Consider the following 24,196-nt stretch of genomic DNA (forward strand, 5'->3'; position numbering starts at 1 on the left):
GTTTGCAATTTTTGACGAATATACATTTAAATGGATAAACGATTACTACGTTATCGCGAATAATTTTCAAAACTTTTCCAATTCTGCCACTCCAAAAAAACTAGTTGGTCAAAAAATATTATAAATTAGTTGAAAAAAATGTTGTCCAACTTGAAATTCGGTACAATTCCACAGCAATTTTATGGCATTCAACAGCAGTACCTGTTTTTTTTTTTTTCTTCCAAAGGAAAAATTGCAAAAAAAGTACCCACACCATAAAGAGTACACACACGGAAATAGAACGAGACCGACCAACAAAAATCAGTATGATAAAATAGAAAGAGAATTTCTATCTTTGAATGCCATTATAATCTCACTGATCTAATTCTGAAGCAAAAGTTCGACTACAAAATATCCGACCACGCCTATGCCGTTATTCAGCCGCCTGCCTTGATTTATGACCAAGAGTGATACTAAAATGTAGCTCGACACTAGAATAAACGAAGCTCAAGAATTTGCAAAAAGAAAGACTAAATGAAGCTAATGAACGGAACTTCGGTCGAATCTGATCAAAAGAACTGCACTATTTACATAAATGTTTGTCACATAGTGCTCCAAAATACAAATAACTGATAGCTTACCAAAACAGATAATTACATAGTCAATTTCTTTTCCAGTTTTTGCCCCTGAGACCCTTAAAAAAGTTACCACTATCACCCTTCTTATTATCTGCTGTGTTACATCAGGTTTCCCAAATCTATCCCACACTGTGTGAATCAACAAGCAAAAATATAAAAAAACAAACAGTAAGTCCTCTTTTGAAGTGACCTTCAGTTGCTCAAAATATAGGGAACCTTGATCAACATCTCATTTTCAAAGACTTGGGTATGTTCTGATCTCACCGAGACCGAGAGGTGCTTGGAACATGCTCAGAAATGAGTTTTGCAGTGTCCTTCCACCAACAAAGCTCTCTTTCTTTCTCAAGAAGCTTTCGATTGGCGAATTCTAAAGCAGCTTCCAGCTCTTTTATCCTTTCTTCTTGCCTCAATGCGAGAACTTCATGCAATCTCCTTTCAAGCTCTTCAGGGGGAACTCCAAAGTGTTCTATGGTACCCTCTGGATATTGGAATTCTTCTCCAAGGTTTGTGTCCAGGCATTGTCCAGGAGTAGTATCCTCAACAGTAACCTGCCAATTTTCAGCTTGGGGAATTCAGAAGTTGCAGAAAAGAAAGACGTAAGACAAGATAAACTCAAAGCGCTACTCCGATAAAATGGCACCATTTATGGTGATAAGCGAATGCAGTCAATTCTAGCTATGTTTAAAAGTGTCCTTAATTGCCTGTGCCACTGCCAGCAAAAGAAAAGTTGGTGCTTGATTGCAGGCTAAGTTTCATTGGCCAAAAGTTGAAGGAGATATACCAATTTCTCCAGAGAAGTTGCTTTCCAGGACATCGGCTGCCTATACTGTCCTAGTCAGTCATGGTAAGATATACATTGAGTTTGGATAGAACTACAGAGTTTTGTCTCGCATAAAAAAGCTGCCATGCTATTCATTAAACAGAATTGATTATGAGAACAGTGGAAAAGAACAATCAAAAGAAACTAAATAGCAGGTCATGTGTTTTGGCTCCAATACTCAACTCGGTCCAGTCACTTGAATTCGCAAATACATTTAGACGCAATAGCAACATGAACATTCTGAAATGGAGACCAAAAGTGCATATCAGAAAAAGGAGGTGGCAAACGGAGGCTGGTTCTGGGTAGACTGAGCAGGAAACTTTTAAGAACATCCAGCATTATATGTAGTATACCAGTTAAGACCCAAAAATGACTCAAAATGCACAATCGGAACAGCAAAATTAGCAATTGTACACGTCAAAAGTAGGATCATTCCACTTACACTTGCTTATCAATTCTTGTATTATAGAGGACAAGTGCTGGGAAACACTCACACAAACCGTATTACCAAAAGGATTCATAACAGCAGGGTTAAACTCAGAATACTGCAGCATACAACTGGTTTTGAGACAATTATGGTACAATTACTGTCAGTACTTAATGTTGATAAGCTATTGACCAGTGTCTGCACACGTAGCCATGAAACAGTTATGGTACATTTCTCTATAGAGAAAAACTGTTTCAATGCAGCACTCAGTAGTGTAAATCCTTCGTTAAGAAAAGAAGCATTTTCACAGTGATAAAAAATGAAAACAGAAAACCCCCCCAAAACAGTGACAACACTACCAATTCGAAGAAGAAAGGCGCACATGATGCCATATACCTCAACTTTATGCTGCTTTGTGTATTCTAGATTATCTCCTGTATCCATGTGGATTTGCATCCGTTCCAATTCAGCTTCAAGTTCGGCCTCCAGCTGATCTATCCCTTCTATGCAATTTTCTTGTCTACTTGTTTTGCAAGTAAGAGAGTGATTACATGGCTCAGGAGTTTCTGAATCTACTTGGTTTTTGAAGAAGAATTGACTTTGTGAAACACTCCCATTGGAGATTAGACTTTCTTGGACGTCAAAAGTTGAGCAAGTCGAAATCACATTTGACTCAGATGGCTTCGAGAATATTGCCCTGTTTTGGCTCTGGAGCTTCTCTTTGGCATTTTGAAGAAGCATTTCCAGTTCTTTCCGTAACTCTATCATCTTAGTGACCTCATTTTTACTTGCAGCAAGAAGATAAAATAGACCAAATCCAAGTGCCATGTTGAAACAATCATCCTTCCTGTGTTGTCCTGTATAAAGAGATCAATCAATACACTGAAAAAAAGCAACAGAACTTTTTAAAATTGGATTAAAAAGACAAAATCACAAAGGCTTAAGACATTAAACGATTGAAACTGTAAAATAAAGAAAATCTGTGAATACTTAAGCTGCTTCGTCAAGTACCCTGTCAGGACACAGAACTCCAACAAGAGAGGATTTAAGTAATTACCAGTAGAAGATGATAGCTACTTTAGATGTATCACAAGTTGAGGTTGCAGTCATAAGTATCCCATTTAAGTCACTAAAGGTTCACAAATAAAAAGAGAGAGAGCCATATACAGTCAAACATACACTAAGCACTCTTGCTTAATCAGAAACGAAGTCATATGCACTAAGGCTGCATTTACCAGATAACTTACTTGTCATTCGCTTAGCAGTGACACTTGTATATGAAATATGGGAAATGCACACAAAAGCACATAAACAATGTGTAGAATATATCAGCTACGCAATAGAAGTGTGTGCCAAAATCTGATACATCATACATCCACAACTAAATGCCCCTAATCCACAATTCAAGGAGACTAGTCTGCGTATCAATGTTTTGAGAAGGAATCAACACATGATTGACGGATCTGTGAATCCGTTGTTAGGGTGTGAAACACTTGTGTATCAAAACATGGTGAGTTCTGTTAGTTATGATTGAATTCATGCTGTAGTGGCTAGGCGCATAACCTTTTATAAAAGGATACAAACCATTGTTCTGCTCATCTATCTAGTAACTGCTTATCTATGATAGGATGCATAATATGTAAAACTTCGTCACAATAATTTAGCTCTAAATTGGAAAAAAGGTGCTTATACAGCACAAAAACAGATTTCCACACGTACAAGAGAAGAGCCAGCAATACACACATAATGAGTTAAATTCAAAATGATAATGCAATATACGAAGATAAACCGACAATATGGCCATGTACATGTGTAGATGAATAAAAGCCCCTTAACTAGTAGCAGAAGCCCATTGAGCACAAGAAAATTCAATTCCTCGTCTCGTGAAACCTTTGTTCTTTCCCAACTGTTCAATAAAATGAAGCAAACATTGTTGGATAACAACTTATCAGTTGAACTTCTTGGTTTTACAAATTTCAAATTAGGTATCTTATCTCCATCGAAATTTCACAATTTGCAAAGTAAATATATCATCACTAAAGCAAACTCACAGGACTAGTCTACATTACATCTTCAAACAGACAGGACAGTACCATCTTGTTTTCTTAACCATTCATACAACTTAAACATTGGCAGAACCAGCTAGATACACATTATACATTTTAAAAAGCCCACAAATATTGCCAAAAGAAACCCAAAATGGAGGGATGAGCTCCCCTCCATATCACTCCTAAACCACCATCAGTGGGCTCTATTGTAACCTAAGATGATCCAGACTATTCATCTTGTATGTCTTCCAGAGAAGAAAATCTTTGTAACAAATAGCTTAATCGAAATACTGATAGGCATGTGAACAAATCACATCAGTTTATTGCCCTATATACTTGACGGCAAATCTTAATTTAAACTCTTAATCGAAATACTGATAGGCATGTGAACAAATCACATATCAGTTTATTGCCCTATATACTTGACAGAAAATCTTAATTTAAACTTAAAAACGAAACTTCTATCAAACAAAATCTAAATTGTCTAGTGTATCGATGTTCAATCAACTATATTCTTTGTTATCAATGTTCTTCTTTGAAACAACATTCCGAACAAGTTTGTAAATAATGGTATTGAGACACTTAGACAAGTAGCAGCAACGGTGGCGGCGTAACAGTTTGGAAGCATCGAAGAATCGGTAGTAGCGGTTGTGAATTTTTAAAATCATTTTAGACCCAAAAAATTTGAAGTGACTAAATCACCCGTAACGGCCATAAACCTGTTTATTAATGAAAACGGTAACGGTAAGTGACGGAAACTAGTCGATACGCATGCGATTATTTTCTATATCACCAGTAGATCGAGGTGTTACACCATCAGGAGGTTGACAACAGTAACATATCGGCCATACGATAAGTAATGACCACGACCCATTCTAAAATCTTGATTCTGGACCACCATCGTTGTGGGTCCGGAATCAAGATTGTTACCACCTACACAAATGGTGGTTTTACGGAGGGGGTGATGATCCTCAAAACCGTTACCTGATGCCTCCTGACTATGACTCTCTCTTCTCAACCCCAAAACGCATGACGATGATTCCCCATTCAGACCTTCCATCGAACACCCCACCTGGGCCACCTCCCTGCCCACCCCCTCCCTCCTCGACTCTCTCCTCACCTTCACCTCCTTCTCCTCCGACGAAGAAAACCACCACGACAGCAGCGACCGCGGCGACAAGCACTCGAACCTCCTCAACTCCTCCCTCCTCTTCCCCCGCCGCCTTCTTCCGCCGCCGGAGGTTTCACTTCCGCCGTCCATCTGAGGCCCACGCGGCGGCAGCGAGAGGTTTTTGGTTTGCCGAATTTGAATGGGGACAATGGAAAGCGATGTACCGCGTGGGTTTGTGTGTATATACACCACTAGGGGGGTAATTAAGAGGAGAGAGAAGCGATTAGGCGGCGGTGGCAGGGAGGAGTAAAAGAGAATTAAAGAAGCGGAAAATATGGTGGGAAAGGTTTTGAATGAGAAAAGGGTCAAGTCCCGTGACCGGAGTAAATTGTCGTACAGGCTTCTCGTTTTGTCCTTTTCCATATTTTTTTTTATTTATTGATTTTGTCGCTCTTCATTTTGGTAATGGCACTCCCCGTTGTGTTAGATGATTAATTATTTTGTGAGAGAAGAGGAGTGATATTAACAAAAATGAGAGTGGCAAAATCAATTCCCCCTTATTCTTTCTTTTTCCTGCTGTCACATTTCCGCAAGGGTGAATATTATGTTCGTATCGTGTCGTGTTTGTGTGTCGTAGTATCTTTTTGTATTTGTGTCGGAACTCTCTTAATCATAATCCGACTTGTTTAGCTTTCTGTGTGTATCGTGTCGTGTCGTATTCGTATACTGTGTCAGAAATAGCTGACCATAACCCGCTAACTTTGTGTCCGGTTTGTGTCGTGTTATTGTGTCCTTTCATAAATTTCCACACTGAAGTTTGTCATCTCATGTTTGTGTCAATTATCTCAACCCTAACTCGATTTGTTTAGCTTTTCGTGTTATCGTGTCGTGTCATATTCATATTCCGTGTTAAAATCCGCTAACTTTGTGTTGTGTTCTCGCGCAGTGTCGAAAATTATCACCCTAGATTTTCAAGTTAACTTACGCACACCTCAATTAATTCTCTTCCTCATTCAGTGAAGGGCATGCCATCTATGCCGAAAATATGGAATTCACAAAAAAAAAAAAATTTTGCAGTCTAATCCAAATAATCGAATACGGTTAATTGCGTAGAAACCAAACCCACCAACAAACCGTATTAACTATTGGGGCTCCAAGTTTTCACTTAAGGATGTTCAAATCAATTTATCTAGTCTTTACTTTATTTTTAAAAATTAATTTCACCGTCCACTGAAATAATTAGATTCAATTCGGAAGCGAAATTCTATAAAAATTGAACCTACAAAAAAATTGGCAACTTGGCTTCAAATTTAAGTGCCAAATCGAGTGGCACTTTGACATGTCACATTCAACATTTTTAAATGTCTACTCTAATCAATATGCCAAATTTGTTGTTTTAGTAATATGTTTTCACTTTAATTCTATTTTTATGTTTTATTTTATTAAGTTTTTGTAAGTAGAGTAAACACAAGGAAAGATTTGACATTACATAGCAAATTTGACATGGGAGGAGAAATGAATCTACGTAATTAATCTTGGTTGAAGTTTATTTATATTTCTTGCGTCCCAAATTGCTTGTTTCGTTTGGGGAAGATAAATATTAAGGCCGCAAGCAATGATTGGATCAAATTCGAATTGTGAGGCATAATTTTTCTACATGCACTTGTATTCTATGTTTTTAACACAATTATAACCATTTTTTAGGGACAATTTTGAAAAACTAAAAGCTTTCATAGTTTGATTTTTTTTTTTTTAAGAGACTAACATTTTGGGACATCCAAAAAAGAAAAGAAATACCAGCAATTTGGGATCGAGGGAGTTTTTTCAGATTCCTCGTCGAGATGAACTATTAATTCATAAAATATAAATACTCCATCTATTTCAAAATAAGTGACCTTTTTGGGAAAGTGTGTCATTTTCAATTGTTTATATCTTTCAATATATATAAATGTTAAAAATATATAATATAGATCTTGTTTGATAGATTTTAATTAGTTCTATTAAACGAAGTTTTCAAAATCACATAAAACTTTATAAATCAAAAGGTATAAGCATTTTCAAATGACATAGAGTTCCAAAAAGTTACTCATTTTGAAACGGAGGGAGTATGAATTAACAAAGGCAAAAAAAAATTGAATGAAGACAACAACAAAAAAAAAACTTAGTTCCTTCATTTGATATGGTTGCGGAACACATATGGAGTAGTAAAAAATGGATGAAATGGGTTTTGCTACACTATTGCAATATTATTGTTTGCGAGATAAATGTGTTCAAAATTTTATCAAAAGGATAACCAATCAACTTGATTTTTTACATGATTAATGTTTTCAATGAGCAAAACAAAATGATCAGTCCATTTCAAGGATTGGAGGGAAGCTGGGATTAAAGTATGCACAATCGACTAAATGGAAAAAAATTAAGGCTGTTGATGTACCAAAAATACACTTGCAAGGGAGTGACGTTAACAAAAAAGGAAGTGGCAAAATCATTTCCTAAAATTAACTACAGTCAATCTTTAAAAAATACACTTGCAGGAGAGTTACGTTAATAAAGAGGTGGCAAAATCATTTTCCAAAATTAACTACAGTCAATATATCTTCAATATTCAAACATAGATTCTCTGAATTACCTCTTCTTTTTTTTCAAACAATTTTAATGCAATTGATTAGCCATGGTTCGATAGTCATTAAATGCATTTGAGTGATACCTTTTCGGAAATTACCTAAATTTATCTCGGTTTTGGTGATTTAAATTCTCTTTGAAGCAGAGTTCTCGAACTTGAAGGAAGTGTGTGCGACAGAATTACTGTCAAAATTAGTGAAGATTTCAGCCAACTTAACCGGAATGGGAGATGCTGCTAAGTGGGGGTGTTTGTTAACTGTTCATTACTCGCATTAACATTCGAGCGGTCAATTGCCCAGTTGAATAGCTGGATCGACCGCTCAGTACCACTGCCAAGGACTCCCGCTTGGCAGCATCCCCGTGTAACCTTGCTGGTCGGTCATGAATGTTGAATTGACACGGTTACTTCGTATATGCATTACATTAGCAGCCAATTGCTTCCAATGTAGGTGTAGTGAAAAACATACAATGAGACCCACGTGCCACCCTCGGGGGTTAGTAAACAACAAGAGGGTCGTTGTGTGTGATGTCGATTGTACTGTGTGAGAGACTATGGGCCGCCCCCGCCCCCGATCCAATTCAAAACCACCGCCTTAACACCAACGACTTACAAAATTAATGTTACTATATAACATTTTTTACTCTCCCTTCTTTTCTCCTCCCCCAACCACCAAATTTACCCTCTGTTGATCCTTCCCCGTTTTCTCCCCCCGTCCATTTCTTGCTTCTGTTTTATGGATTCGGTGGCCTGGCCTCTGTGATGGTTCTCTATCCTTCGTGCTCGGCTTTTTGGTTCAGATCGGTGCGTGGTGGTCCGGCGAGCGGTGGTCGACGGTGTGGCTGAGTTAGGTTTTTCTTTTGTTTTTTTCTTCTTTAACCAGCTGTCTATGGCTCGATTTCTCCCTGTCTGGTGACTGCATTGATCTGGTTTCCCCAGATTCGGTGGGTAAAAGTGGTGGGTTAGTAATTTTTGTAGTTATGTTAGTAGTTTTTCAGCTGCTTCGTGTTGTTTCTCGCGATTGTAGTTGTGTTTCTGATTTCTCAGAGGTGATATCCAGTACCTCGCTGTGGTTGCGTCGGCCCATCGGCTTGCCGACGGTTGTCCATTTGCGCGCCTGAGCTCGAAGTGACAGTTGGGCTCACACAAGTTTGATCTAGCGCCCGTGTTAGTGGATTTGGGTGTCATTTTGCCTATCTGCGTCTTTACTCAATAACAAGGGCCCAATTTTCTTATGTGCACTCCTAAGGTTTGAATTGAAGGCCCTTGTTGGTTTACCTCTTCTGCGATTGATTCTTATGTATCGACATTTTGCTAACCTGCATTTGCAATAGTTAGGTATATGTATCTACAACTAGATAGTTTTGGTTCTCTCCTAATCTTTTGAAGATTTCTATAATGCCTTTAGACTTTGAATGATATATGACATTGACCATTTCAAAAAAGAAGAAGTGACTTTTGATTAAAATATTTATTTTATTGCTTCAAGATTCTCGACTCGAGAATTAAGGAATTAAAGAACTTACTGATATGCGATCAAGAGCACAATATTTGCTTGGTCTCCAACAATAAAGCTGGACAAAATGAACAATTTTGCTCATCGAAGTGTGACTCAAAAATGGGCACATCCTCACCAGGGTGAACAAACAAATTGCTCAACCTTAACCTTGCAATTTCACTTCCCATTTCCTTTAAAAACTAAGGTTTTGCTTTGATTAAAAGCTTTGTACAGGAACTAGCAAAGGGAAAGGAAACGCCTAAAAAATGGTTATTATGCCAAAATGACATTGCATTGGTGGCTCCCCAAGATTCTTTGACAAAAAGGGTGCGCACTATAACAAACCAAAAAATGACTTTGCAAATCATTTTGGCCGCAACGGATGGACTTGTTATCGAAAAGGGGAAAAAAGTGCTTTCCAAAATACTGGGCACATGAGAAACGTATCATATACTAGATAAAGACTACATAAATAGAAACTGGACTTCTACTTTTTTAGGAATAGAAACTGGAGAAGTATGCTACTATTCAACTGGATAAGTACGCTACTATTCAACTGGGGCAATACTGCAAAATCATATGCCCATTAGCCATACTATTAAAATCCATACCATTAAAATCCAAACAGACTTGGGGCACTCTACCACTTGGTGCCACCCCAGCCAGAATTTCCACCACCAGCATCCGCATCACCGGAACCACCACCACTGCTTCCCCAACCACCACCACCACCACCACCACTGCTCCCCCAACCACCACTTACACCACCACCACTTACACCATCACCACTTCCACCACCACCCCAACCACCAGGAAAAGCCTCCCTGCCTGGAGAATTTTGAACTTTGGCACCTGGAAAGCTGCCCCACCCATCCCGCCCATCATTACCGTCATTATCACCACTGCTGTTATGAGAGCCTCGGCCACGGCCTCGGCCACCATAGGGCCTGGGAAGCCCACTTGGGTGCCCATCCTGATTGCTGCCCCTGTAATCACCATTGCCTCTCCCTGTAAAGGCAAAACATATCCTCTGTATCAGTAAACCATATCAAGATTGACAAGATAGCTAAATCATTACAAGTATATTTGGCAAAAGAAATGCAAGACAAAAAACCTCCCTTACATTATTACTCTACAAATTATTGTTTCACAGTTAGGAGATAAGTCATCTTCACTGTAGGTACTTTTTCAAAATGATCCAAGTATGAAGAGAAATAAGAATGGAACAACTGCAGGTAGCTCAAGCAATCATCCTTACCCCCTAAAACAAGTTTGTTACCAGTAGGAGAGGTAGCAGCTAGGCTACCAATAAACAGACTACGGGTGCATTTACAATTACCATGCTACACTTAATCACATCAAATGCAATGCCTCAAAACTCTATTTCGAGGTCAAAATGCATCATGCCTCTAGCAACTCTCAGGCTGAATGTGGCATAAAAAAACCAGATTGAAATGAGCTGTAATTCCCAAGAGCCAAGACAAGCTGAACAGACCGCAGAATTGATACAGCTACAGCAAAAATGCAGTACATTCATACAGTTCTACTCCCAGAAAGTACTTATCATCCAGTATGGATGCTTTTGTGATCATGTCCTACATTTTCCAAGTTTTTAGCAAGTGGAAACAAGAAACCAACCTAATAAAGGGGCTTGTTGAGAAAGGCCACACACACGAAGCAAAACAGACAAACAAAAAACTATACGCAAGTATACCAAAGCACGACATCAACAATTTACCAACATACCTGATCGTGAACCTGGATTTCTTTCCCGATCTCCTCTCCAGCCACCGTCATTACTAGAGGAATCACCCCACCCACCTGAGGACCCCCCAGTTGCAGGGCTTCGCATTGGCACCATTGCAGCAACTGATCGAATTGATTGCGCAGAGTCATGTTGTGGATCATCAATATGCCTCTGGAAATATGCTACGAGCCGATCAATGTCCTCAAACATCTTCTTCCGAAACTTGAATCCCTTTGGATACAAGCCGATATACTCATGATGTGGGTTTGTGCTCCGTATGTATGTAAGAATAAATGTGCCAGGATGTTCATGTGATATGCCAAAACAATAAACAATCCTCATCGGATACTCGGATTTCTCAATTCTCAACACCTCATCAACTTCTGCTTTAGTGCCCTTCCTGAACTTGCGGTAGCTCAACATTACCTTCAAATGAGTCACTAATGGATCAACATAACGGTCCATTACCTGCATTAAATGGCAAAAAAAAAAAAACAGGCTTAGTAGATCCCCACATGTATATCAAATATATTAAATCATCACTCCACATGTTGAGTCAACATTCATGCAACGAATCTAAGTGGCCAAGCGCTATCCAGAATATCAGACGAAACATAATATATTTTCCTAATGAGCACTTCTACGCAGTTGATCTAAATCGCCAAAGCTTAGCAGTTGCGAGTTGATGGGATTATCACAACAATTTCAGCAAAGATTCCTTCCCAGGAAGTTCAAGAAGCAAATGAATTTGGTCAAGTATATAGTAACTAATGATACATTAAGATGTAACATGGTTTAACATAGCTTTAGTGGCCCGCAATACGGTTGTGGTCCCAGCTTAATGGTATCTCAAGTATCGAAAAATGTGGAAGTGGAACAGAAATCGGAAAACCTGATGATTCTTTTCAAGCACCAGCCAACACTTGAAAGCTCATTAATAAACATGCTTGGATCCAACTTATCAAAATATGCTTGCAACAATTTCTAGTTAGCATTTTTCCACCTGAAAAATGTTTTCTTATATCATCTGTTTCAAGGCAAAAAAGGTAGAGTTCCAGCAAGAGAGGGAATGCCACTTTAAAAATCATGAGAAAAGCTACTACAAGCACAGTAATAATGAAATTATAAATAGAAACAAAAATTGTGGATGGTAAAGAAAGTAACAACTAAAGACGGCATTTAACCAAAATTATAAAAGGCACCAAAAATTGTTCAAACCTGTAAGCAGGATGAAGATCTTACGTTAACCACCATTTATTTAAATTGGGAAGTAATGTAACTACTTTCCACCAAATTGTTGACATGTAATTTGTAATCAGGACAACCAAAAGAAATCCCCTGAAAATCATGATGGAAGATATGCAATTGCACTGACCTCATCCAAGTCCTCAAATGCGTCCTCACCGATTTTCAACGTTTTCCCAATGCGAAGCAAGCTTGTGATGTCCTTGTGTTCCTTTCCACCTTCAACTATGTCTTTGTGAGCAAATACCCCATCATAAACTTTGAGAGTTAACGTCAAAAATGAGGGCCCCCGAGAACTAGGACGGAAAATACTTTCACCTGGTTCCTTGTCAGACAGGAACTACGCAAAGAAAGATGAACAGAGAATGTACATGAATAAGCAAGAAGTACCCCACAGAAGAGAATAGAGCATATAGGAAATACAAATGAGAAATGCAGAAGACAGAACATTTTAAATCCTACAAGCTCCTTCCCAGGATTATCTCAATGTCTTTCCAAGGAAAATTCAAGGACTCAAAATTTAAGTCTGAATCATATCCGAACTTCATTAATACTCCCTCCATCCCATTTTCATTGTCCATTATTCTATTCGTCTCTTTTATGTCTTTTGCCTATATCTTTTAGCGTGAATCTTGAAAAATATGCAATATGGATCTTGTTTGATAGATCTCGATTAATTCTATAATACAAAGTTTTCAAAATTATGAAAAACATTATAGATTGAAAGATATAAGCAATTCAAAAATGGCATGCAATTCAAAAATGGACAATGAAAATGGGACGGAGGGAGTAATGTGTTTAAAATATTCTCTTGCAAGTCCTCAATCCCTCGTGATTCCTAACTGCTAAAAACAAGCATCACTATTATGCATGAAAACAGCATTCATCAAAACCTATTTCTGATGGTCTGCCCTTCACAATTCGAACTATGAAATTGTGATTTCATGCAAAAAATGGTTGGTTTGGAGGCTATTTTACACGGACTTGGATATGGCGTCGGACACCGGTAAGAAATTCATGTTCAATTCACCTAATACCATAGTTCAAGGACACAGAAAAAATTCTTGATTTGATATGTTATTAAATGTTTCTTTTACTTTCAAGGGTAAACTAACATATATTCAACATAAGGTATAAGCTAAAAAGAGTACTTGCACATACCATGACTCAAGTATCTCGGTGTTGGTCACATTCCCTCCACATATTTAAGTGTCCATATCATAGGTTGAAAGCATATAAAATACAAACATAATTAAGAAGAGAGAGAGCTGCAAGAATAAATCACCCCTATATGTATTCTTAACTAGCAGGGAAATAACAGTAATAACTTATTAGAAACTTACCTCCATTGCTTCATCTGCTGTAATATTTTGGAACCGAGGATGAACGATCATCCTTGGTTTGAAATGCTTCTTAGCAATCTCCCTTTCTTTGCGAGCTTTCTCTTTGTCACTCTGTGAGCTGCTCTGGTCTTCATGGTAGAACGCGTCCACGGTTCGATGATTCTGGTAGCGGTTACTCCTCATGTCATTTTCTCTACAAGTTAGGAAGACCTGGTACCTGTTGATTTGAATCGACTTGATCCTGCACGTAAGAATATCACCTTCATGCAATTTCTCTGACAGATCACCTTCTTCCTTCCAATCATCTGTATAGTCTTCTCTAGTAAGCACACCAGTCAGTCCAGATTCAAGCGCACAAATTGCTCTTTGAGCTTGCACCCTGCGTACTGTTGCCTGCACAATTCTTCCTTCAGCGACGGTATGCTCTGTCTCCCCAGAAATCATATAAAATTCTTCCTCCTGACTTCGCTCAACATACAGTCTACGCCAGTCCTGAAAGCCTTGTATCAACTCCAATCTTATCTTATCAAGAGTTTCTCTCTTATTCTCCCATCCCTTGTCCTTGGAATATTCAACAACATTAAATCTTTTTAATAGATCAGATTTTTCTCTAACATGCTCTATTGCAATCTCCAGCACATCCTCATCCTCATGCATATCATGATTATCGTCTCCCACATCTGCAAGAAAAATATCTTTGGCCAATTCCTGAGCAAGACCATAAGATTCCGGATGTATTCTTGTATCATCTAACAAATCAATGTACTGACTGCTGCTGGCAGCCAAACCAGTCCGCCGGACACGCAGAAACCCAACAGAATTAACAAAAACCTTTTTACCAAGACCATGAGCTGTCAACAGATCTTTACGAGTGTAGATTGATCCAGATCTTACCAGGGACCTCTGTAGAGATGCTGCCTTTCTAGGACCAAGCCCAGAAATAAATTGTAAAGGAGAAAATAACCACTCATGAGCTATAGCCAAATTAACATCCAGACCAACTTGATTAGTGACATCTACCATAACCTGTTCAACCATCGCATATTTCTCATCAGCAGTAAGAAAGCTATCTAAAGGACTGAGTTTCCAAGATAGTATCTCTCTGCCAGGACCACAAAGTGTCGCAACCATTGCAAGTGAATTTTGCAGATAACGGCCGAGAGAAACCGCCCTCCTAACAATACCTGAAATAAAGGTGGAGATAAAAACACAGCAAACTTATAAAGAGAGTGAGGTAGCTCGACTTCATCAAGCATTCAAAAAATAGATTCAACCAACTAATAGATTACTGGACAAGGTACCTGAGTGCCCAGGCAGCTGGTCCGAGGAAATGCGAGAATTCTCATATAGGTGAGGGAGAGATTCATCACCATATATAATGCTTAAACCATCCATCTCATGACCAACATCTCTAGGATTATCTTCAACTATTTTAAAGATGATCTGATGTCAAAGGAAGAAGGAAAACAACCAAAAGATATCAGAGGCATCAGTAAGAAGAAAAATCAATTGGCAGGCACATGGCTACAGATAACACTCATACAATGCTTCATAGTATGTGGCCATTATCACCCGATGTATGATATATGCAAGGCATCAGGCATAGCCACAACACTGGATGCCCAAGGTTCTGCCAATTAGGACAGGTAGAACACAAACTGTATCCACATCTTATCTGTTTGAGAAAAGAGGTAATGAACAGAGAATGACAAAAAAAATTAGTTTAAACCTTGATACGGCCAAAGCATATCTTCCATGAATCTTGCATTAAACATGTCCAACATCAAAATATTATCATTGAAAGATTCCCTTCCTAATAGAGAATATGGCACACTGCTATCACAGATAGCTGCAATTGAGTTTCTTCAGAGCAAAAAATTGTCAAATCCACCCAAACTCCAAAGGTACCAGATTCACAGCAATGACAACTGCTCTGTCAAAACTACAGGAAAACTGGAAAAGTCTAACACATATAGAGTCTGAGGTCGAACCAACAGACTGTATAGAATGAGTGTCCATTAACAAGGCAATATAGAGAATATATACCAGGAAGAGGCAAACAAAGAACTAAACTTGTGTAAGAGGTGACAGCAACGAAACATGACTCAGAATGGCATACCTCATAAATATCGTCCTTCAACCGAGTACAAGACAGATTGACACCACCTAGAACTACGACATGCGGTTGGTGGTCTGTCATGAACTTCACAATGCGTTGCTGATCATTCTTCTTACGCTGCTGGTCATTAATATTTTGAGACCGGACACTAAGGTACCCTGCATCCAGAGTATCGACCACTTCTCCAGATGAATCCAACATCACAAAAGTGGTTGCAGGCTTTCCAGGGCCCCAACAGCATGCCATAACCCTGGGTGCAGCATCTTCATCTGATGTAACATCATTATTCTCCTTTCGCTTATATGGAGCCACAGAGACTTTGTCCCACAAGAGCTTCCCATATTCCATAAGCAACCAATTTTTTGCTCTGCTGGTCAACAAGGACCTTGCTTCCTTCTCCATTGAAGGTAGTAGAAAACTAAAAAAGGCATCCTGCAGTATCATCTTCCTCTGCTCATTCCACAATTGAGCAGATTTACTCACACCATCGCTGAGATAGTAATTATTAGAGTCAGCAATTAACTTGTCTAATACACTATCTGGCAACTTAACGGTCACTTGAAGAAGTTTCTCTTCTTCAGCCTTTTGAATAAGAAGCCATTGTGCATCTTCAAATCTTGCCAATGGCTTATCCCGTAACCACTTCACACCTGCAAACTGGTGGAACGTATCTATGGCCACCTGACCTTCAGGTGTAGGACTTGTTGATACAACAGCGTTGTCCATGAAGATACTACGGACATGCTTCCGAACACATGGTTCGCAACTTATCTCTACAGCTGCCTGGAACAGATCACAAAATTACAAAGATTTATGTGCGAGTAAGCAAGTATATTATAGCAAACATCATAGCTCACATGTCTATGCACAACAAAAACATATTAGCATACCATGTGCCTGGCACCTTTCAGCACTGCTTGAGGTGTTTCAAACATTGCACATGTAAAATTAAAAGCCATCTCTTCTGGGGCTTCCTTGGCATCCTCCAATTCATCCATTCTCTGCCAGAAAACCAAGAACAAAAACACAAACACGACAATGAAGCACCAGTTCCACTCAAAGCATGAAAGAATTAAAATGACAAGCCAAAACAAGCATACATACCATCTTTTCCAAAGATATCTGCAACCCAAATTGCTCCGAACTATAGCCAAACTTGTTTGCGACCTCCCACAGACCAGCCTTACTGCAAACACTATATTGTGATTTTCTCTTGGGCCTCTTATATTTTCCTTCATCTACACCAACCTCGCCTGCGGGGAAATGCAAGTTAAACTTCAAGTCAACATCATCGACCTCTCTTTCTGATTCAGCAGCCTTGAGGGACTTGGTAATCGACTCAAAAAGCTGCTCATTCAAAGTGAGGCGCGTCTCATCATATATTCTGCGAGACTCTTCTTCAAACCGCTTGCTGTAGTATGACTGGAGAGCACTCTTTCGCTTCTGGAGAAGCAACCACTTTCTGTCCAAGTCCTGAACGGCCCAAAGTACCTGCAAAGAAGTAGATCATGCTTGAATCCCCATGCACCTCAATCTAAACATTTTGTACAACAATTGACATCAAGTTCATTTCACCTTATGCCACCTTATTGTACATTTTTTGTCAGCTTTGTCATTATTATCAATCTCAGCTTCATGCTGATCCAGGTCCTTGAATAGGCTAAGGCACTCTTCCTTCCGGTACATGGCGATAAACGGAACCTAAGAAAAGAGCAAAAGATAGGCACACTAATAAGGAGACCTACTAAAAAAAAGAGCCTTCAGTCTTAAAGATCTATGGTACTTACATCCAACTTCTGAACATGCATAAGCTCCATAAAACGCATAATGTCATCCTTATTTATCAACAGTTCACGCTCCCCTGGAACTGCTCCTGTACCACTCATGCTAAAAAGAGGAACCGCGCCAGTCATGAGCTGATTATAAATCCAATTACTCTCCTCATCTATACTCATTTCATCTGTTGGTGGTGCACCAGTGGCTTCCTCGGATATCTACAAGAAAGACAAAATTCAACCACTGGCATAAAGGCTTTGTGCTGGACAAAACGCAGAGTCTTAAAAATGCACTACACAACCTGCATTCGTTCTGGTATATCTATCCCCCTAATCAGGTCATCCTTCTGTGTCATATACTTCTCAGAAAGGACAATTGGTTCAAATTCATCTTCAAGCCTCTTTTCCCTCCAATCACCAGAATCATCATGCTTGCCCATCTTAGCTAAACCTAGTTTGCGGAGCCTCAGAAGTTCATCAACATCACCGAATATGTCATGAGCTTCCTGTAGTGCAGACGACGAAACACCTGGTGCCTGCCTAGACTTCTTCTTGTTAACCTTCTTCCGCCTGCATGAGGAACTAAATCATTAGTAACAAAAAAGATTAGCACAAGTTCATATTCACAACACGAAAGATAATTCATGCAAGTTATACCTCATAGGAAACCCATCAACATCAACGATGTCGTCTTCATCCACGATGAAATCAGCCATTTCATCATCCTCTTCACCAATGTCGCCATCCTCTTCTTCTTCGGGTTGTTCTTCCTCAGCAATATCCTCGAGCGAGGGTCCTAAAATATTGCAGGACAAGGGTAAGTTATCAACGACCTAATGAACCATGAAGACAAAGACTAAGATCATCAATTATACCGTCCCCGCCAAATAAGCTCCGTTCAAGCTTCTCCTCAGCCGTTCGACCACTCTTCCAACTACCATCAAGCTCCTCCTCCTCGGAAAACCCAAAGTGCTCACCTTCAGTATCCCTTTGAGCTTTCTTCAACCGCTTGAACTTTTTGCTCTCCTTCTGCAAGCAACATCAACAACAAATACCCATTGAAATTAGTATATAATCCTTATTTAGTTCAACAAAATACAGATAGAAGGGAAGGAGGCTCACAAGTTTTGGGCGATGGAAGCCGGTGATATTATTATCCTGGAGAAGCTCGTAATCATCCTCATCAAGTTCGTAATGCTTCTCTGAATCTCTAAAAAAAGGTGGAAATACAAGAATAAGAGCAGGAAGCCAGGAATTGATAAGAACCAATGGCAGCAAAAGTAAAGAATGGATGATACCTTTTCTTCCTTTTCTTCTTCTTTTGCCTCTCCTCATCGCTGTCTGCCATCTCTTCTCCATCATCATGTTCTTCTCCATCAACATCATCAACAATGAACCCATCATTTTCGTATTCATCTTGCCCTTCTTCTGCTCAAAAAGATAACCAAACCGCATCTCAGACTACGAAAACGGGTTCCTTTCTTACTCAACATGAACGCAAATTCCCATTAGATTCACTCCAACAGGTCAAAAACCCATAAAATGCAGCACATTAAAATCACTCAAAAGTTTGAAAAAATAAACATGAACCACCCCATTGCATGCATAAAGGTAAAATGCACATAATCAACAATGAACCCATCATTTTCATATTCATCTTACCCTTCTTCTGGCCAAAAGTTAACCAAACCGCACCTCAGACTACAAAAACGGGCTCCTATCTTAATCAACATGAATGTGAATTCCCATTAAATTAAACTCCAGCAGGTCAAAACCCCATAAAAGGCAACACATTAAAATCACTCAAAATTTTAAAAATAATAAATACGAACCACCACATTGCATTCATAAAGATAAAAAGCACATAATCAACATTTCGCCAATAAGTTTTCCACCACAAGTCATTGTCACAGCTAATTCAAGAAAGAAGGGGAAAAAAACTACTAAAACAAGTCCCTTCTTCAGGGAGCAAAAAAGGTGAAACCAAATAAACCCTAATGAACTGTCACAAACCCTAGTAACCAATCATTTTCATATTCATCATGCCCTACTGCTAAAAAGATAACCAAAACACATCTCAGACTACGAAAATGGGTTCCTATCTTAATTGACATCAATGTGAATTCGAATTAATTAACTCCAACGGGTTAAAAACCCAATTACTTTGACTATATTCCTACAAAAGGAGCCAATAAAGAGTGGGGGAAGGGACGGATTTGAGACTACCGACGCGCTGATACATAGAGCAGCCGGTTAGTGGATTTTTTAGAAAGACTGTTTCCTCCTTTTATTATACTATAGGTTTTTTCCTCTTCTCTTCTCCGTGTGTATTGAATGATGGAATGAATAGAGCTACGTAGCGCGTAGCATAGTGAATGTTGAAAGCTCCGCGTAGCGTTCTTATTCTTAATGAACAGGAGTAGTCAATTGCAGAAGTAGAATAAGCAGCTCCTCTCTCTTTCGGTGGTGTAGAGCGGGGGCTTGTGTAGCGATCTAGCAGAAGCTCGTTCAATACGCTGCCTCAGCTTGATTTTTCAATGAATGAATGCAATGAATGCGTTGTTGATAAAGAGCGCCCTTCGCACTTTAGCAACTATCAACTCAGAGCTCTAAGCTACAAACTCGTACTGGATCGAGCTCCTCGCTTCAGCAGCTACCGAAACGGATTGATCGGATTTCGCTCATAAAATGATGCACATTAAAGTCACTCAAAAATTTTAAACTAAGACTATGAAAATGGATTCCTATCTTCTCTTTTTTTGGTAACTAAATGGGTTCCTATCTTAGTCAACATGAACGTGAATTACCATTAAATTAACTCCAACAAGTCAAAAACCCATAAAAAGCGACACACATCAAAATCACTCAAAAAAATTTTAAAAAGAAATACATACGAAGCACCACATTACGTGCATAAACATAAAATGCACAAAATCAACATTTCACCCAATAAGTTTTCCACCACAAGTCACAAAACCTAGTAACCTACTAAAATAAGCCCCATCTTCCCGGCACCAAAAAGGTGAAACTAAATACACCCTAATGAGCTGTCAGAAACCCTAGTAACCAACTAGAATGAAGAGACGGCCCAAACAATAGTATACAGTGGGAAAAACAAAACAAAAAAGCAGAAGAGAAGGCCATAATACCGTCTTCCTCATCTTCTTCATCGTTGACTCCATCACCGTCAACGGGTTCTCTCTCGTCCTCCTCAACATCGAGTTCATCTGCACGAAACGCGCGAAGAGGAAAAAAAAAAGAAAGTGAGCTCCACAAATTTCGTAGCAAATATGCTTCAGAAATACACATCTTCATGGAGTTAGATTAGGGTTTTTACCTTCGTCGTCTGAGATTCGGTTGTTTCCGGCCATTTTCTGGAGAGAAAATTAGAGCACGAAAAACCCAAAGATTTGTGAGCAGGTGCGATTCGAGTGAAAACCCTAAAAGAGCACACATATGCTTCTGAAGTACAAAAATCTGCAATGTCGTGATTTACAGAGCGGGGGGGGGGTTTGTGAAAGGGATCGGGAATTGCTTTTGGGGCGGTGGAGAACATGTACAGTGAAAGATTTTTCCCTGCTACAAAGACTGATATATATAGGAAAGTTTCACGAGGCCATATCGGTCTTCTATATATATATACTAGGTGCATGCCGGCGTGCTCACACGAGGATTTTGTGCCCGTGAGCTTCTTTGTTGGTGAATAAATTGGCATGATATGAAATAACTAAACTGGAATAATTGGAGGGAGAACTGTGGGCAAAAATTATTTACATAAATTTACAAGTGCTTACTAATTCCAAAGTCAAAGTTTCTGCCATCCATTGAACTGCTGCGTTGTCAAGGCATCCAACCGAACATATGGAAAAAGTTCCGAAAAAACATAGTTGTGCAATGTAAAGAAAATGCCAGCATGACTATAGTATTAAGACGGGTTAGGTGATTGGGAAATCAAGAGTCAAACTGTCCAAAATGAGTTGTCTCCATTGTCAAATTCCCAGGGCATTTGAAAACTGCGAGGAGAATTGCCGGCGCAATTTTCTCAGTTTGATAACAGAAAGTATGAATTTTTTTTTAGGACGATTTTGGAAAGTGGTAAATCTTCAAAGCTTCATTTTGAAGCAAACTCCAAATGGGTATTCCCTTAACCTAGTAGTTCGATGTATGTCGCCGAGTCAGAGAGTCCCACTGGAAAGCATCCATGGGACAATAGCCGAATCTTTTATTAGTATTGTCAATTGGACTTTCTACCGGGAAATTTGACATCTCAACAAATCGATTCAAATGTGTAACTGAAATTCATACGATGATACTTGACGCCAAGTTAAACACAAAAGAGTAGCTCTCTCATGTAAAAACAACCACAACCACCCAAAAAATTAAATTCAGAATTCACAAATTCAAATGCATACGCAACCAAATCAAAAATAAGAGAATGGCAAATACTCAATATAACCGAAAACGTAAGCAGTTGAAATAGCTACTTTGATTATTGTGCTTTCAAATGAATCTTTATCATCAATTTTTCGTATTGTATGCACGACCTTCTTGTTGGAAGAATCTTGTATTTTTCTAACCATGCAAAGAAAACCATTCAAACATTTCAACAAACATGCAAAGTGCTAATGCTACATAACTACATTCACTTTGTAGAAAGGAGATAGCAAAAGTTTCTTGTGGGAAGAATCTTGTATTTTTCTGACCATGCAAAGAAAACCATTCAAACATGTAAAGTGCTACTGCTACATAACTACATTCACTTTGTGGAAAAGAGATAGCTAAAGTGGGATAGTGCCGGTCTAATATTATTTTGCATTCTCATTCACCTCTTTCCTTTTCTTTTCTTTTTTAATCTTTATCGGCCAAATCGCCCACCAGTGGACTCAAACCAGCCTTCTAAAACACCAGCATGGTGCACTACACTTGATGTCGTTCCAGAAAGCACATCACCATCGAAAACATGATTAGGGGGAAACATTCGCTGAACTACGTAGAACCGTTCAATCAACTGAGTACCAGAAATCACATATAATAGAATATCTATACCCTTCACCGTAGCTACCAAATTGGCTCAAAAAAACAATTCCAGTTAACCCTAACCCTAATTCGAATTCCAAACAATCAAACGAACAAGTTATAAACAATCGATTTGAGTTTAGCCACAACCCTAATCTGACAAAAATCGGAACAATGGAGAGAGAGAGAGAGAGAGAGAGAGACCTTGTCGGCGGATGGAAGGCGCTAACGGAGGTGGCGGTTGCCGGCGGTAGCGGTTGTGGTTGTGGTGGTCTGGTCGGCGGTGGCGGACGCAATGGTGGTGTTCGTTGGTGGGGTCGTCCTCCTCTCTCTCTTTCTTCGTTTAGAACCAGAGACCAAGGCTTTTGATTTTAGGTCTCTCTCTCTCTCTCTCTCTCTCTCTCTCTCTCTCTCTGTGTGTGAAGTAAGGAAGCAGTGGAGTGGGAGACGTGGCTTGACATCGTGGCTTGAGAGCTGGAGGGCAATAGGCCAAAATCAAGGGGCAAATTGGTCCCCATATATATATATATGGGGCCGGTTCTAGAGACAATACATTTGACAATACATTTTTCGGAGCCCCACACAAATAATCGGAGCGGTTCAAATTTTTTAAAACATGTTTTTAAGAGTTCCTGTAAAAAATTAACTCATTTGGATATCGGCAAGGACTTGATCAGCTCATTCAATTTTATCCTGTTAAGTTTGACAAGAATCAACTAAATGAGCCGATCAAGCCCTTACCGATATCCAAATGCGTTAATTTTTTACAGGACCCCTTAAAAACATGTTTTAAATACATTGAGCGGCTCCGATCATTTGTTTGAAGGTCCCATGCACGGTTTCAAAAAATGTATTGTCAAAAGTATTGTCTCTAGAACCGGGCCATATATATATATATATATATATATATATATATATATATATATATATAAGTTTCCTATTTTTCAATGGAATAATGTTTGTGTTTCTTGGTTGAATATCAAGAAAAAGGGAAAACTAGTATTTTGCTGAATAACAATACAGTAGTGATTCTTTTATACACTCCACTTTTTATTGACCACGTTCAACTATCAAAATGTTCTTAAATTTTGTACAAAAATTATTTCATTTCCATAAAACAGAAGTAAGAAACCGGCGGGGGGGGGGGGGGGGGGGGGGGGGGGGGGATCAAGCGAGGGTAGATTTGGTGGGTGGGGGAGGAGAACAGAAGGGAGAGTAAAAAACGTTATACAGTAGCATTAATTTTGTAAGTCGTTGGTGTTAGACTGTGTTCCAGAAACACAATAAGAACTTATTTTTTGTGTAATAAGAAGGCTTTTTCCGAAAAATAAGAAGGCCGGTACTTGTTTTGGAAGAATTTATATAGGTACTGACCCGCCGGGGAGGGAAATCGTACCGGCGGCCGCGCCGGACTGTCTCCGGCCACTGGACGGCCGATCCAAGCCGTCCAAAAATTCTATAAAAAAAAATGAGGGGGCTTATGCGGGAATCAACGGCATCCATGGTGTGTAGGGTGCTTGATCCAAGCACCCCTTTTCCGTGTAGGGTGCTTAATCATATATACACGGAAAAGGGGTGCTCGGATTAAGCACTCTACATACCTCGGATGCCGTTGATTCCTGCGATTGGCCCTCTCGGTTTTTTTTTAGAATTTTTGGATGGCTTGGATCGGGCATCCGGTGGTCGGAGACGGCCCGGCGCAGCTGCCGGTACGATTTCCCTCCGCCGGTGCCCATTATCATAGCAACAGTCTTATTTTTTGTACAAGGCAACTTCAAGCTCAAAAATCATGTGTTTACGCAAATAATTT

The 24,196-nt window shown here is 39.3% G+C and overlaps 2 protein-coding genes across 3 annotated transcripts; both read right to left on the reverse strand.

Moving 5' to 3' along the window:
* Positions 1–543: 543 nt before the first annotated feature.
* LOC131317823 (protein POLAR LOCALIZATION DURING ASYMMETRIC DIVISION AND REDISTRIBUTION) lies at positions 544–5,360 on the reverse strand. The gene is made up of 3 exons (XM_058347479.1): positions 4,897–5,360; positions 2,261–2,721; positions 544–1,165 (listed from the first exon to the last, which is right to left on the reverse strand). Exons 1-3 carry the CDS (start codon positions 5,171–5,173, stop codon positions 878–880), a joined length of 1,026 nt encoding a protein of 341 aa, XP_058203462.1. The 5' UTR covers positions 5,174–5,360; the 3' UTR covers positions 544–877.
* Positions 5,361–9,535: 4,175 nt separating this feature from the next.
* LOC131317824 (transcription elongation factor SPT6 homolog) lies at positions 9,536–22,758 on the reverse strand. 2 transcript variants are annotated; one of them, XM_058347481.1, is made up of 18 exons: positions 22,591–22,758; positions 20,708–20,743; positions 20,520–20,597; positions 18,669–18,798; positions 18,493–18,580; positions 18,246–18,399; positions 18,028–18,166; positions 17,673–17,940; positions 17,383–17,589; positions 17,171–17,296; positions 16,700–17,086; positions 16,486–16,596; positions 15,596–16,378; positions 14,778–14,919; positions 13,477–14,660; positions 12,264–12,473; positions 10,888–11,356; positions 9,536–10,149 (listed from the first exon to the last, which is right to left on the reverse strand). In XM_058347481.1, the coding sequence occupies exons 2-18, from the start codon at positions 20,739–20,741 to the stop codon at positions 9,782–9,784; spliced, it is 4,878 nt and encodes a 1,625-aa protein (XP_058203464.1). In that variant the 5' UTR covers positions 20,742–20,743; positions 22,591–22,758; the 3' UTR covers positions 9,536–9,781. The 2 variants fall into 2 exon arrangements, with proteins under 2 accessions (XP_058203464.1, XP_058203463.1); XM_058347480.1 differs by having other exon boundaries at positions 20,708–20,810; positions 22,591–22,690.
* Between the last annotated feature and the right edge of the window lie 1,438 nt (positions 22,759–24,196).

The sequence above is a fragment of the Rhododendron vialii genome, chromosome 2a (assembly GCF_030253575.1).
Source record: "Rhododendron vialii isolate Sample 1 chromosome 2a, ASM3025357v1".
NCBI classification, from domain to species: Eukaryota; Viridiplantae; Streptophyta; class Magnoliopsida; order Ericales; family Ericaceae; genus Rhododendron; species Rhododendron vialii.